General features: G+C 38.4%; 1 protein-coding gene across 3 annotated transcripts in view; it reads left to right on the top strand.

The window, feature by feature from the left end:
* The window catches only part of LOC146329731 (tripartite motif-containing protein 2), a 43692-nt gene extending 29210 nt beyond the window's left edge, over nt 1–14482 (top strand). For 2 of the 3 annotated variants that reach the window (XM_084715008.1, XM_084715007.1), the window contains exons 3-12: nt 1122–1359; nt 2980–3131; nt 3316–3496; nt 7706–8429; nt 9670–9773; nt 9951–10118; nt 11189–11369; nt 11814–11884; nt 12030–12170; nt 13662–14482. In XM_084715008.1, coding sequence (XP_084571134.1) covers nt 1122–1359; nt 2980–3131; nt 3316–3496; nt 7706–8429; nt 9670–9773; nt 9951–10118; nt 11189–11369; nt 11814–11884; nt 12030–12170; nt 13662–13814 — 2113 coding nt within the window. In that variant the 3' untranslated portion in view covers nt 13815–14482. The remainder of the gene's footprint in view (nt 1–1121; nt 1360–2979; nt 3132–3315; nt 3497–7705; nt 8430–9669; nt 9774–9950; nt 10119–11188; nt 11370–11813; nt 11885–12029; nt 12171–13661) is intronic. The other variant, XM_084715009.1, reaches the window with a different exon arrangement.
* Nucleotides 14483–17152: the final 2670 nt, after the last annotated feature.

Raw genomic sequence — 17152 nt, 5'->3', positions numbered from 1 at the left:
TTTGGGGTGTTTACTGATGTAAGTCTGTCCTTGAAAATGCATGTTGATGAGCTACTGAAGAAGTTAAGGATGAAACTTATAAAATAGTTAATGATGCTGTTCCCTCTACAACCATTAAATATCTTGAAAGTGATCAATTTAAAATGCATCATTCTAATCTTTATCGGGCAGTTGGTTGGCCCCTAGGAAAAGGCAGCATTTTCTCCTGCATGTTATATTTAAAGCGATCTTACAAAAGCTACGGAATCTCTTGACATCCCTCATTACACGGCGCTCTAATCTCTACCAGACAAGATGTGAGGATTGGTTAGTACTTGAGGTCCCTAAAGTCAAAACCGAACTGGGAAAAACTACTTTTAATTATTGTGCGCTGAGAGCCTGGAATAAGTTTCAAGAGACCATTAAGTTAAAAGCCTGAGTCTGCTTAAGCACATTCAAAGATTTGTTTGTGAATTAATTTTATAGTGACACTGTAATAATGATCAACTGATTATTGATGGTTGGTGTTTTGTATTGTTTTAGGGCTTTAGAACACTATGTTTTTCATGACTGCTAATGTTCAATGTTTTTATTGTTTTCTAAGAGCTTGGTCTCAGTGGATCTTCCCTTACTAAATAAAGCTTAATTTCTTTCCAGTTTATATTTATTTAACTCGTTTTGTACAGCTATTGTCACTGCTACTGAATCACTTTTGAGCTGTAAGTATTTCAACCACTAGATGGCATCAAAACTAAGATGATTTTCACTTGTGTTCATCCAGCTGAAAGGTCAAATAAGTTATTGTGAACTGGTAGATTATAGTGTTGGATGTTTTTGTTGATTTCTTTTTTATTTATAGGCAGCCATATAAACAGAAAAAAACAAGAATGGATCTCGAGACTTCTCGGTTAAAGAAAAAATGTGCTGTATGCACAGAAGTAACTGCAAATGTACTGTAGATCATCAGTCTTTGCATACAGTATAGCTGAGTCCTTCATCTTTCCTTTGCCTTCTCATGCAACACACACACACCACCTACGCCTTTCTCCAGAGAGGAGATTGTTACATCTTTCTGCAGGATGCTCCCACTCAGCATCAGTATTCCCTCTCTTCTCCTCCTCCTCCTCCACCTCCTCCTCCAGGTGCCTGCAGAATTACATCCCGGCCCACAGCCTCACATTGTCGTGCCCCGTGTGCCGCCAGACCTCGATCCTGCCGGAGAAGGGTGTGGCGGCATTGCAGAATAACTTCTTCATCACCAACCTGATGGACGTGCTGCAGCGGACGCCGGACAGCTGCAGCCAGGAGGCCGCCGCTCTCAACAACATCACCACCGTGGCTACGGGCCAACTGCTGTCCTGCCCCAACCATGGAGGCAACGTAAGAGTCACACACACTGACTGTCAGTCTGTCTGCCTGTTTCTGTCGTCTCATTTCACCTCTTCTCTCTCACACACACGCAAAATATTTTTCTACTAACAAATATGACATAATACCCTTGTCTGTCTACTAAACTGAAAGCAAACAATAATAATAAATTATGTATGTTGGTTAGACCACAACATGAAATTGCCTCCACATGTGAACATCCAGCTTGTTTTCAATCTGTTGTTTTGTTTTTATAAAGTTTTCAGCAGAGCATGAATTATAATCCATTTTCTATGGATGATAGTTTAAAGACACTTGCAGCTCAGCATTTCATATTGTGTGCAGAGTTAATAATTAATAATGATTGTCTAATAAATCTGAAAAAGGCTTGATAATGAACAGCTTAGACATAAAGTGATTGTTTTAAAGATTCACAGTCAGACCAACATGCAAGTTTTGGAATATATTTATAACATATATATAAAAGATTTAGATTCTAGGAAAGTTTTACAAATATGAATATGGACAAAGAATTCATAATAGAAAGAGTTTTACAGATGTCTCTTTTCTCATGGTGCCTTATGGAGAAAATGCTTTTAGGGCTGCAATACTGTGAATGGCCACTGGAAAACATTGGAAACAAGCCTGAGAGGCAGTGCCCTGTGTAGCTGCATTATACATCTATGTGTTTACCATTTTCATCAACTGAGTTTAGTGTGTTAGCATGCTAACATTTGCTAATTAGCACTTTTCTTTTTCTAATTAGCACTTAAGACATAGTACAGCTGAAGCTGTGACATTAATGGAAATGATGTTAGTTTTTCAGGTGTTTGGTCATAAATATAAGTATTGGAATAATGGAAAGTTTGACCGGAAGATAGATGCTGGTGGTGCTAAAAGAAAAGTCAGGAGATCATCAAAATTAGTACGCTACAACCTAAGGTTTTTTTCTACACTGCATACACACAAATGACACACAATGGAACTATGCACACACTTCTCAAAACTTGAAGCCGATGTATCAACAACGAGAATCCAGACTGATAAACTTTAAGTACAATCCCATGGTTTTTACTCAAATAATTATACCGTAAGTTTACAGTATGACTCTAGGAAGATGAGTTGTGAGTTCACTCCAATTAGAGGTCATTGGATAAACAAATGTGCATTGCATCCCATGCTGATACAATGATTGTGTCAGGGCAATATTTGCATGTTATATTCACAGTATTGTATTGCAATATGGCAACACTATGTACCATAAAATTGCAATACATTTTGTGACCCTAAAAGGAAACAATTTCTGCACAGACCCATAGTACTTAAATTGATGTTCTGTAAGAGATATTCATTACACAGCTGTGTGTATTGTTTTGGTGGAATGAATCGGTTTTGAGAAGAGAAAACATAGTTTTGAGTTTAGTGTTTCATTTTGCAAGAAATAGAGAAATTTAGTTATACCTTCAGGAAATATGTTTAAATGATTTGGAAACTGTAAGATATTTCAGTCTGGACCAAAGTGGCAGAAAAACCAACATTGTCATTAGTCCCGCTGCAAACGTGGCCAAAAAAATTCATACTAAACCTCAACCCCATATTTAAGTCTAATCTCTCCTTTTTCCTGTTGCTTAGGTCATGGAGTTTTACTGTCCGCCGTGTGAGACGGCCATGTGTCAGGAGTGTACAAGTGGCGAACACGGAGAACACCCAACTGTGCCTCTGAAAGACGTAGTGGAACAACACAAGGCCTCGTTACAGGACCAGCTAGACGCTGTCAAGAAGAGGTACAACAGCAGCATTATGTTGACGTCATTATGCTGCATTACAGACTTTATGTACATCATTGCCAAGTAACATCCATAATGACACGCAAGAATCAAACACAGTCCTCCTTTATGGAATCACTCTGTCATATGACTGTTGACTCACCAGATAAAATCTCTCTCCTCGTCCCTCTGTTGCTCCCAGGTTGCCAGAGATCGACTCAGCCCTGCAGACACTGTCAGAGATCCTGCAGCAGCTGACCAATCAAAAGAGCTCCATTGAGGATGACATCCATACCACGTTTGATGAGTTGCAGAAGACTCTGAATGTTCGCAAGAGCGTTTTACTGATGGAGCTGGAAGTCAACTACGGCCTCAAGCAGAAGGTAAAGTAATACAGTCTGAAACAAAGTAGCTGACCCATGCAGAGTGTAGTTTCAGTGTTACATTTTGGTGTTTGCTTTAGACTGTGGTCACGATAATGTTAAGTGTTGTTTGAGTTTTTTAATCAGCATGAAGTACTTTGCAGTCCATATCAAATTTTCTTGTTATTATTTGCTACTTGTACCATGTAGTGTGACGTACAGTATATCCGTGTTATGAGCTGCACGTTTGTTTACTTCCTGTCAACATTATAGTCCGGTTACCTTCACATACAAACTTTGTTAGTTTTCATCCTTAAGTTTATCATCTTATCATATCATTAATAGTATTTACCATTCGTTTTGTACATAGTGTTTTTAAGTATTTTGATAATCATCAGTATCTTGGATAATTGTTAGCAATGTTAGCTAGCATCGTTCATTCTAACTCGACAAAAGCAAAATAAAGCTCATCAAAAATGTCTGGGCTTGTGTTGCCACTGCTCCAGTGATCTCACACCACGAGATGGACCTTCTCGGAGGTCAGGACAAAGTGAGTCCGACCCGCCTCCAAGTGGGCTGTGGTGACGTCTCACTGACTGTGGCTGACCCCATGGTACCCTTTTAAAACAAGCATGTGTTGCAACACTGAACTCATGTGCAGGAGAGCAGAGAGAGAGGAGTTTTTAAAAGTCTGTGTGTTCAGCTGTCGGTGTTTTTTCAGCTTATAACCGAATCTCTGTGGTATGAAGTTTAGTTTCTCTCCTGTGTTGCTGTTTATACTTCCAGGTATCTGCTTTATTTCACTGTTTCAGTTGTGTTAAGTCACTGTTGATGAAAACCAAACATTTCCTGATTTTGCTGTTTCATAAAAAAGCTTTTGAATAACAGAATAATGGGGTTTGACTCAAGTTTAGCTTGTCTTCAGTTAAAGACACTTTCCAGCTGATAGCTCTGTTGTGATGGAAATGCAAATCCCTGCCGAGCTGAAATGCCAAGACAAACTGAGTCAGCACGACTGTATGGAAAAGTGGTGTAAGAGACTGAGGTGATTATCAAAATGCTCAGCTATATGCAAAACGAACAGTGTCTACTATTCACAATATTTACCAAGCTAACTGTGAAAAGTGAAGTAACTGACTTAAGGATGAAAAATGACTCAGTTTGCAGGCGGAGGTGATGTTACTATAGTGTTGACAGGAGTAAAAAAAGATATGCAGCTCGGATATACAGTATGTCACAGTATATTTTGCAAGTAGGGAATAACAAAAGGAAATAATACAGAAAGAAACAACTAAAATCAACACAACACTGAGCTAATTACAAACTACTTTTGGAACGCATTATTTAACCTATCACAGGCTACTCATCAGGCTGTTTTTGCTGATCTGACTGTCAGGGGCTCAGCTGGTGTGACAGACGATTAACAGGCAGAAACGGGGGGGGGGGGCTGGGGAGGAGTTGGTGGTGCACCACCCCAATCCACACAACCAATCACCTAGTGTAGTTAGGAGCCTGCTGCCGTGCCCTCAGGGAGCTCCATCACATGGGGCTGTTAATGATTTACAGTGAAATGGCTGGTGTGCAGTGAAAACACTGCAGCCAAAGGGAACGTCAGATACTTTTAGCTGTGTTGTTGCTTGTAGCTAGATGGAGCCACTGTACTGTATGCACACTTTGGGTTGATTTGGGTGTGTCACAGTGCAGCTTCGCTCTTCATGCTGCAAACACTTCAGCCTCTTGCTCTGCAGCCTGATCTCTATTCTTACAGCATGTGTGGACGGTGTTTTAGTTTTCAGAGCTTCACAGTGTGAAGAGGGAGATAGTAGAGGGTGTTTGGATGAAATATTAACTCCAGTTTAAGATAAATGGCTTAATGGCCTCTCTTGTTGGAGAAGAAGAGGAGTGTGATGGCCAGATGGGGGTGAGTCTGTTCTGGTGTTTTTATCAGGATGTAGTGATGACTCAGTAATTTGAAAGTAAATTTGCATTACTTGAACACTTAAAGTAAAGCATACTGATAGATTTCATTGTCTAAATATGACGTGTGTTAGCTTATTATTAGCTAAAATGGTAACATTTTACAACATATTCTTAAAGGGAGAGTGTAGAATTTTTTTAGTGGGATTATATGAGGTATAATAGTCAGTGTAATACCCACCATCGATGGAGGTCGGCACGCCCCCAGTTTGGAGGAGCAGCAGGAGGAAGCTAAGCAGTGTGCTGCTGTCGACAGGGTCTACAGCAAATGTATTTTAGCCACTTAAAAAAAATAAACAAGAGAAAAAAAATCAATATTAGTTTAAGTGTACGCTATATTGAGAATATTTCCACCACTTTACTTTGCCGTCAGACAGCCTTTTCCAACAGGAGAACCCTCTCACCACAGTGACCAGTCTCCTTTGGCAAAACTGATCATTTTATCTTGCAGAACACAGGAGTTGCTCGTCTATCGCTGCCTTGATAGGTTAGATTGTTTGTGTTATTGTGTGATCGAGGCAGCGGCAAACGATCTGGTGAAACCAATCCAACCCTTTAAAACGTCAAAGTCAGACAGTAACACTAACAAACTAATCAATTGATGCAGCAGTAGACCAGCAACTATTTTGATCTGCGAGGTAAAATTACTGTTTTTTTGTTTTTTTTTCTTTGAAAAGGCTGTCTGATGTACACTTAAACTGCCATCAGCAGTTAGACGAGCAACTCCTGTGTTCTGCAAGGTGAAATTATTGATTGCAGCCATGGAGTTTGGTTGGTTTGGACAGAGTGATATTTGTCTTTTATAATCGTGGTTTACCTTTGGAAAAGACTGTCTGATGGCAAAATAGAGAAATGAAAATCTTCTAAACACATCGTACACTTAAACTGATATTTAAGTTTTAGGTGGCTAAAATATATTTTGTTGCTGACCCTGTCCACAGCAGAAAATTTCTAAGCTTCCTACACTGGTACTCCTGCTGCTTCTCCAAACTCTGGGTGTGCAGACCACCATCTACTGTAGCTAATACACTGACTGTGGATAAGAACATTGTGTAACCCCATTTAAAAAAATCAGAACTACCCCTTTAAGTAATGCATAACTGAGGCATGACTCATGGCGATTTAATGCATGATGTACCTCTGCAGGATGTATCACGAATTCCTGTTGTTCATTGTATATGTGACCAAATTGGCTACAATTGAGTTACAATGAAAAGGTCATCTCAGACCAGCCTCTGTGAAAGCACAACAGTACCTGCTGTTTTATCAAACTGGTATTCAGATGCAAACATCAGGGTTCACACAAAGTCTAGAAGGTTTGGAAAATGCTTAATTGTAACCATTATGTTTTCAAGGTTGAAAAAATGTTCCATCTTCAGTATAATCTGGTGATTCATCCACACAGTCATTAATACAAACCAAAAATCTTTTAATATTTGCAACTAAGATCCCATCCCATTCCCCCTAATGGTGGCAAGTCATGATTCTTGACGCTTTATTTTTACACCAGCATTGATTTCTCATTGATATTTCACTTGCCCTGCTACACACAGTGAAGCTGGTTGACTTTTATGTGTGGGCTTTAATGCTGATCAGCAGTCTCCCTCAGTGGTTCCCAACCTGGAGTTTGGAAATCCTCATGAGTTAACCATAAATCTTTGGGAATGTGAGATGAATAAAGGAATATGAAAGAAGATACTGTATAATTTTACTTCCTCTGGCCTCTATAATGATTCAGAACAGTCTGCCTGAAGATCTGAGGGCAGCTGGAGGTGCAGAAATCTTTAAATGCAAACTTAAAACCTACCTTTTCATCCTGGATTTTGATTTTATTCAACTATTTTATTGTATTTATGTTGTATAATCTATTTCATTTTGTTGTTTTGTTTTCATCCCTTTTATTGATTTTTTTTTTTTTGCTTTTATTGTGTCTTTTTGATCTATTTTATCTTTTTTATTTGACTCAATGATAGTACACACTTGTTCTGTCATATTATCAGTTTGTCATCTGTTAAGCAATGATTAATCTGTATGAAAGGTGCTATAGAAAAAAATTTATTGACTGATGAATAACTGTTAGACAGGGAAATCTGTCTTTGGTTGACCTGCTTACAGCTTGTAGACATGCAAACTGTGATGAATGCATGAAATAATATACTATTTTTAGGGTTTGCAAAGCCTAAAAAATTTGTGAACCACTGTGCTATCTAAGCATAAATAAACCATGTTGCCCCCTGCTGTTTCTCTGTGTAGGTGCTCCAGGCCCAGCTGGACACCCTCCTGCAGGGTCAGGACGGCATCAACAGCAGCTGTAACTTCACGGAGCAGGCTCTGAGCCACGGCACAGAGGCTGAGGTGCTGCTGGTGAAGAAACAGATGAGCGAGCGCCTCATCGAGCTCGCCAGCCAGGAGCTTCCTCTGCAGCCCGGAGAGAACGACCAGCTGGACTTCCTGGTGGAGACGGACGGCCTGAAGAAGTCCATCCACAACCTGGGCACCATCGTGACGACGAACGCCGTGGCCTCTGAGACTGTGGCTACCGGTGAGGGGCTGCGGCACTGTGTGGTGGGCGTGCCCACCTCCATCACCATAACCACTAAAGACAAAGACAGAGAGCTGTGCAAGATGGGAAACGCAGTCATCACTGCTGAGATCTCCTCACCTGACGGCAGCAAAGGTGAAGGAGAGATACTGGACAACAAGAACGGCACGTATGAGTACCTGTTCACAGCTCCTAAAGAGGGGACTTTTAATCTGTCGCTGCGTTTGTACGACCAGCATATCAAAGGAAGCCCCTTTAAAATAAAGGCCACCAAGTCTATAGACGTGTCGCCGACTTCTGATGGCATGAAGAAGAGGCTCAAGTCTCCAGGCAGCAGCCACATCAAGCAGAAGGCCATCAAGAGGCCGGCCAGTATGTACAGCACAGGGAGGAGGAAAGAGAACCCCATCGAGGACGACCTCATCTTCAGAATCGGTAAGAAAGCGGACGACTAGAAATCAAACCTCAGTACTTAAATGATACTGACTGCAATGTAGCACCTGGTGTGTTGATTCGATATGTAAGAACCTAGTGTTCAAAAATGAGTACTGCAGTCCAAATAGCAAGTTGGAGCCGCAAATGACATATTAAATAGGTTGAAGCTCTATTTAGTATACAATCTATGTTTGAAGCACCTTGCTGTCCCCCAGCCGCTGCTCCCCAGACTCAAAGCTCAGGCAGGTTGTCTGCAGGCTGCAGGGACACTGAACCTGCACGAGCACAAGATTATAATTTGACAATAATGAGCAACAGCGAGTCCACTGTAAGCTGATCAGCTGGTTTTAACTAAAATATACACTCTGGAGTTTGAATTCAGTGGCTGACATCATGATTTATGATGATTTAGCGCAGTAAATATATTACATATATAAGGGATAATGTACAGAAAACGAGTCTCTGTTGTGAAATAAATTCTGACAGGGTGATACAGGATCCAATGTGAAGCAAAGGGGTCCTGAATCACCCTGAAGGTGTTTATTTCACAATAATGACCATGACCATGATAAAAAGAAAAAATAAACAAACATTTTGACACAAAATTAATTTATTAACAATTCTAGTGATTTAAAATGATATTATTGCTATCATATATATCGTATACATGATCAAAACTGCCTTAGAATGCCATAACTGACCAATCAAAACTGAGTATTAAACAAGGTCGTCTAATAATGCTTCTTTATTCTTTGATCAGAATTAGTTCTTTACTTTAGTGTCCTAGTGTAGAGAAGAGGCTTGATTTAAACAAAAGATGGAGTGTCTTAGTGTCTTATAAAAGGTGGACCAAGTTTTGTAAAATTGATTGACCTGATTTTTTTTTTTCTAATTTCAGAGAAGCCAATGTCTCTCTGAGCCATTGTTTAAATGAAGGGGTCTTTACTGATTTCCATTAAGAACAATGCACTAATCTCCAATGTGCTCAAAACATCTAATGTATGTTTATGACCTCCGACATGCTTTGCAAAACTTCACTATGTATTTATGATATTAAATAATTATTCGTCATGACTTTTATATCGCAACATGACAGACAACATGGGATGTCTCTTTCTTTGTCATGTTAAGTGGTTTACAGTGACATTAACTTGAACAAACACGATTAACACGTTCTAAAACCAACTAGCCACATCATCACTATACCAATATGTATTCGGCTGTATTTCATGTTTTCCAGGCACAAAGGGCAGAAACAAAGGGGAGTTCACTAATCTGCAGGGAGTGGCTGCCTCCTCTCTGGGAAAGGTGCTGATAGCAGACAGCAACAACCAGTGTGTCCAGGTAAAAAGAGCTTCCTGTCCACTCAGCACACAGAAATAGCAAGAAGTCATTTGTGGAGCTCTGTAACTTATCACTGTTCAGTTACCTTGAACAACGCTGCCTCTGCACTTTGCACAATGTATTTGACATTTGTTGATTAAAAGAGTTTTTTTTTTTTTTTTGTTCTCTGTGCTGCAGATTTTCTCGAACGACGGTCAGTTCAAAAGCCGTTTTGGCGTTCGGGGCAGGACTCCAGGTCAGCTGCAGCGGCCGACCGGCGTGGCCGTCCACCCAAATGGTGACATCATCATTGCCGACTATGACAACAAATGGGTCAGCATCTTTTCAAGTGAAGGCAAGTTTAAGGTAAGTCGAGCTTTAACTTATTCTTACCTTTATTCTATACTTCGACTGTCTATAAGATGAAGTAATATAACTATGATGCAGTTTTCACCAAGATCAATAATAGCAGGTATATTACCATGTAGCCTGCAACAGTAAATATTGTTATTAAATTGCATATTGCCCCATACAACCACTGTATTTTTAAAAGCAACCTTATTAATTGTAAACTCATTTAAGTGTGACTCTTTTAGTGATTCAAGCAGCAGCACAGGTGGACTGGGTGCCCCACCCTGGTCATTTACAATTTTCACTCCTCATTTGCACATTTCTGGAGGGTTAAGAGAAGCACGCGTGCTGATTTTCACTTCCCTCTTCTATTTCTGTCTGTTTCAGAGCTGATGCTGAATTAGAAAAGAAAGTGCAGCTTTTCACTTAAGTTTTTGTTGATTGTTTCAACATTTGGACAGATGGACTGATTCCAAACAATAGCGTGTGCTTGGTAGTTTCATTTTAATTCGTCCAAGTTCATCAACTAAATCAGCTCTCCCTTCTGTAGTCTTCGTGGCTGTTTTGTCCATGTACGTGTCCACTTTTCTTCCAGCTGTGTTTCTTGTAATCTCAAACGATGAGTCTGTTTTTCCATTATGTAAATTTCCTCTAGTATCTCTCTCCATTGCTTCTGGGTAGAGGGATCCCCTTTGCTTCATTTCCCTATTATATCTTTTTTTTTACAAGCTATTAACAACAATTTGAACAGATGTCTCTTATTCACACATACTGTTATAAAATTAAAATTATGCTTATAGATTGGATATCACACCCTAGTATCTTTAGCACTCTCTCCAGCATGGCAGACTCATGCTTAAATTGTTTTTTTATTCATTTATAAAGCCCTAAATAGAAACTTACCATCATGTATTACTTCCTTACTACACTGGTCCAATTGTCATTATTCACCACTCAGCATTTTAAGTCCTTCTTGCAAATAGTTAGCTTCAAAAAACTGCTTTTCTCAGTGTGTATACATGTAATATTATGCAGCGTCATTTGGTCCGATATCTAACTCTGTCTGTCGTCTCACTCTCCTCCAGAACAAGATTGGCTCAGGGAAGCTGATGGGCCCCAAAGGCGTGTCCGTGGACAGGAACGGCCACATCATCGTGGTCGACAACAAGTCCTGCTGCGTCTTCATCTTTCAGCTCAACGGCAAGCTGGTCACCAAGTTCGGTAACCGCGGCAACGGTGACAGGCAGTTTGCAGGTACACTCAATGGTAATACGTGCACTGCCCCCCTACAGCCTCTCTCCAACCAGCTCACACCTGCATGTGGAATGAAGACGAATGGAACCATAAAGATCCCATAATCCTTTGACCGCAGAGGTTTTTTTTTTCAAAATAATAGATGAGATAGTTCCAGTAGACCCATATTTTATCATATCAGTTTGACAAATTATACTTTTTTAAATGAATTAAATGGTCATCTCATAGATGAACTCAACTCAGCATGTAGTACCACTGATTATAGTTTGAATATTATATTACAATCTTCATTTTTTGTCTTTTTCTTTGCCATTAAATGCATTTGTCTACTTATGAACTTGCATGTCCTTCAAAAACACCTTCCATGAAGTTGTTTTCTAACTGAACTGTTCTGTCTGATTTTGACAAATAGCTCATGTCTTGTTGACCTTGTTGATGTGTGTCTTATTTATTCAGGTCCTCACTTTGCTGCTGTCAACAACAACAATGAAATCATCGTGACAGATTTCCACAACCACTCAGTCAAGGTAAGTGCAGTGTCAGAATATATTCTTTTTCTTTCAAGTAGTGGTTAGTGGTTTTTCCTCTCTACGTGTCTGAAAATCAAATTTTATTAACAAAACTATATATTATTGTCTTCATGCTATTACCTCTCTGAAAACCAAACTGTAGGTGTTCAACACAGAAGGAGAGTTCTTGCTGAAGTTTGGCTCCAACGGCGAAGGAAACGGTCAGTTTAACGCCCCCACAGGAGTGGCAGTGGACGTGAATGGAAACATCATTGTGGCAGACTGGGGCAACAGCAGGATACAGGTCAGAAAGATAAAGTGCCCCCTCAAACAAACAGATGTAGATTTTTACCCCCCGCTGTGTTCAGGTATTTGGATTTCAGCATAAGTCTTTATGGTCAATTTGTGCACCTTGCAGACCTAATGTCACACAGATTTAATTTGAATTTAGATTTTTAATCAAGAGGTATGCCATCCTCCAAGGGTTGGAGAGATACACCAGTATCATGGAATGAAAACTGAAGCTATCATACTATGTACAGTTGCTTTCAAAAATATTTCAAGTTTCATGTCTTTCTGGACATAATATTCTGTGAAATTATAATAAAGTGTTAGTTAAATTAAAAGAAAATCTGTTTTCATTACTTTAAGGGTAATCGTAACAATAATAATAATAATAATTAGCAAATTAAAACAACACTTTTTAAAACTACCACTTCTATTATTGCAAATCAGATTTATTTATGAAATTATTCTCATCAATTATAAAACTAACCTGAAATGAAATAGTTTTTTTCTAGATAAAAGTGAGACTTAACTTTTGATTTTTACCTGGATAAATCACTGGACAGATGAAACTTTCTTCTTTCAAAGCAGCTTGTATTTCATTCAGTCTGAAGTGGCAACATACCAACTTTAAACTTACCCCAAAAAGATGTTTTCTTCTACAGAAATGACTAAATTAAAATGCAGCTTCTATTTAAGTATTTATATTAACATTTGCAAGTGTTTAGTGTTGTTTACTGCAATTTTTGCAACAGTTCTTGTATGAAATATTCTCTCTCAGTCAGAATGACATAAGTGAACTACACATGCGCAATATGGCTTGTTTTTCAGCTAATACAATAATTACCTGCTTTGTATGGCTGATAACAATAAGATAATTGATAATTTCACATTTTTGTATGTTCAAAAATTTCATGTATAACCTGTAGTTTATGCACGTCTGAAGGTAATAAAGGCTCAGATGTAGTGAGCAAAGACGGATGATTTAATATTCCACAGCTCTCACTCTTCATTTATTCTTTCTACATAATATATATATAAAGCTTATATAAAGCATTTTGCCTGACAATTCAAATCAAATACTTTGACACAATCTGTTAATAAACACTCAAAATAAAGTTTATCTGCAGACTTGCCTTCACTATGTTGATTGGGGATCAGAAACCAAGCCTAAAGATGCACACTGCCCCCTGCTGTATCAGAGTGTGTAGAGGCTGCACTTATCAAGTCAGTGGAATCAATTTGGCTTCATATTATTGACTCAAGTAATTGGCTATAATTTCATTATTGGAATAATACAGAATAATAACATATATTATATTCACATAAATATGAATGTCCAATAGCATTCATCCCTAAAGTGAACCAGAGTTATTAACATTGCATTGCCACACTATGAATTGTGAATTGTTAATAGAAATTGCAAATAAAGTGGAATAGAGAGCATCATCTGCTTTTATCTCAAATGCAAATATAATCAGAGCACTGACCTTGTCTGTTTCTCTCTCAGGTGTTTGATGGCAGTGGTTCGTTCCTGTCGTACATCAACACATCAGCAGACCCGCTGTACGGCCCGCAGGGACTGGCTCTCACCTCTGACGGACATGTTGTGGTTGCAGATTCTGGCAACCACTGCTTCAAAATCTACCGCTACCTGCAGTAGTGACTCTTCACCCTGAACGCACAAACTGTACAGTGTAAATTTATGAACTCTCACATGCACTCTTTAGTGTGGAGCGACTGGCAGATTTGCACTCATCCGCTCACCCATTCATCCTTGAATCATGCTGTCGTCGTGCCATCTGTTTGACTGTTCTCCACGTGTGCGTCTGTGGCATCACCTCTGACACTGAGGAAACAACCGAGAGAGATATTTGTGGTTTGAATGAAGTGTGAGGATCTCTGATATTCACAGACGGCTGCTGCTGATTGGTTCTTTGAGGAGTCACTCATAACCTTGTTCACATTCCATTATAACTAAGCTGATTTGAAAAATAAAACTTTAGGATTGTACATATGTTAGACATTTGATTTGTCGTGACATGGTGGGAAAACTGGAAAATAATTGCACTTGTTCCTAAAAAAAAAAGTACTGGTTGGACACTGTGTTGAGTAAGTAAGTACCTTAGTCACCTGAGAAATAAAGGGAATTCTATTTATAGTTCCGGTAATTGCAGCTACCTGTTAAATGCTCTTAAGAGTCCTCACATTTTGCCTGTTCACTATACAAGAAAAATCTACCACCTACTGTAGGTAGCAGGGTATTTTAGAGCATGAGTAAGCATCTTTGTGCATGCTGTTTTTACTAATAAATACCAGAAAAGCTACTGTGCACTATGTAGAAATCTATTTCAGGCTGATACGTAAGTACATCACCAAAAGAAACTTTGAATCGAAGCACTCTTTCAATAATAATTCTACTTATATGTGACAATGACTAGTCTGTGTTATATGTCATCACTTTAAAGGAATAGTTTGGGATTTTTTAATGGGATTGTATGAGGTAAGAAGCTAAGCAATGTACTGCTATGGACAGGGTCGGCAGCAAAACATATTTTAGCCAGCTAAATTTATATATTTAGAATATTTTAACTACTTAACCTTGACATCAGACAGCCTTTTCCAATGGGAAATCCCTGTTTTATATGTGCTCTTCAAAGCAACCAGACTCCATTGGAAAAAGCAGTCATTTTAACTTGCTGAACACAGTAGATGCTGGTCTACTGCTGCCTTGATGTTTTATTTGTTTGTGTCATTGTGTGAGTTTAGTGTTTTAAAGGGTTTGTTTGGATTCACCGAATTGTTCAGTGTTACTCACACAATAAGACAAACTAACTATCTGATCAAGGAAGCAGTAGACCAGAAACTCCTGTGTTCTGTAAATAAAATTACTGTTTTTGTCAATGGAGTCTGGTGGCTTTGAGAGAGCTAAAAACTGCTTCAGTTACCTGCCAGAAAAGGCTGTCTGACAACACGGTAAAGCGGTGGAAATATTCTAAATATTTATAAATTTATTGTACAGTTGAAATCATGCTGATTTTTTTAGGTGGTTAAAATACAGTTTCACCAGTACATTGCTGAGCTTCCTACACTGGTACGCCTGCTGCTTCTCCTGTAGATAATACAGTGACTATGGATAGTACCTCTCTGTAACCCCACTTCAAAAAACCCAAACTGTCCCTTTAAATTAACACACACATGTTTATTAAAGTATGCTGATAACGTCTGCTTAATTGGTTTTACGAAACCACACAGTGTGTTGGTGTGTGCAAGACAAATGTGAGTGTGTTGTGATCAGTTAAGGTACCAAACAAAAGCCACTTGACATGTTGACTTACAATCTGCTGTGTGTGTGTGTGTGTGTGTGTGTGTGTGTGTGTGTGTGTGTGTGTGTGTGTGTGTGTGTGTGTGTGTGTGTGTGTTTGGGTGTGTTGTGTATGCCGCCTCTTGACATTTCGACTTACAATCTGCTGTGATTATGTGCAAACATCTTAGAATTTGTTGCAGAATTGGAGTAAATGACTAAATATGCTGAAAATAAACTCAGCGGGTGCATCAGTCCTCACTGAAAAGGTAACAACATCTGATGCAGAGCTGCAGAATCACCTTCACTCCTTTCCATTGTGCTCTTAATCTGTAAAAAAAACAAAAAACTACTAACAAGTTGTATTTTAGTAAAACAATTTGTCTGTCCTCCAAAAAAAGATGCAAAATGTAGTTCAACAGTTGAGGTGTATGTTGTAAAAAATGCACTGTGCTCCTTTTAGAAAGCCTTAGTCAACATTTGTTTGTCTTCAAGCACAGTTTTCATTACTTGTTATCCTGAATTTGGTCCATTTTCTACACAATCCTGTTAAATTATTTGTTTTCCATTGTCTTGTTTATATTTGTAATGCCAAATGGAATTAAAGTGCCCATAGGAAAGAATATTGTGTTTGCATTTGTTTTTGTGTCGTACATACTGTGTATAATAATATGGTGCATTTATTAACTACAGTACACGGCTGCTGACAACATTATGTTATGGTGATATAAGTTGTTCCATTAAATTAGCACGGCATCTATTAGTGTGCAGGAATACACTAATTATGTCGGAAACAGATTTATTATAGTTTTTTTAATCATAAAATTATTTAATTTTTTATAAATATTAAAAATATAATTTAATATTTGTGAGAGGAAAGATTTAAAGATTTAAGAACAGGTATTACAATACAAACACAACTCTTTGTGAAGGCAGTTACGGCACCAGTGTCTCCTTGTGATACATATATTGACAAATTTGACAAAATAAAAAATTAAAGACATTTCCTGTATAATTTAATTTTACTGGTTTTGGAAAAACACAATATAATTTTGGTTAGTTTCTTTTTGTTTTATTCTAAATTATTTTTACTTCAGTTAGTTAAAGTTAACCTAGTTTTGGTTGGTAATTGAGTTTTGGCTATTTATAATATAAATGGTCAGAAATATTCTTTGCATAGTCATAATTCTACAAATCTCATTAGTATCACAGGTATAGGTTAGTTCTCCCTGCAGTGTTGATTGATTATCGTTTTCAATAATAAATGAGATAACGAAAAAACTGGAGGTCTTTAAAGCATACTGTAACTAATGTCCTTTTTATTTTAATGTGGCACCCAGTCAAAGAAGCAGACCAACAGAAATTAAAACGTTTGACAATACAGTCTGGACCATCCTTTCTCTATTTATGCAATGTACTTTATTAGACAGCAGGGGGCGTCAGAAAATCACGATTTGAAGTCTAGCAATATCGCTCCTCCCCTTTAAAGTAATGTTGCCTTCATAATAGTCGGAAATAGTTACGATTGCAGCGAACCATTCACTAAAACTACTCAAAATGATGGGGCAAAAATTTAAAATGAATTTATAATGCATCCTTCTTCTTAATTTCATTCTGGCTTCTGAAATAAATAAAATTAGTGCAATCAACATTTACGGTGTGTATGGTTTGTTACTACATCCCAACGGTCCAGGTAA

The sequence above is a fragment of the Lutjanus erythropterus genome, chromosome 3, assembly GCF_056507025.1.
Source record: "Lutjanus erythropterus isolate fLutEry1 chromosome 3, fLutEry1.hap2, whole genome shotgun sequence".
Taxonomy (NCBI): domain Eukaryota; kingdom Metazoa; phylum Chordata; class Actinopteri; order Lutjaniformes; family Lutjanidae; genus Lutjanus; species Lutjanus erythropterus.
Note: the sequence above shows the minus strand (reverse complement) of the source record. Positions and strands in the feature narration are given on the sequence as shown.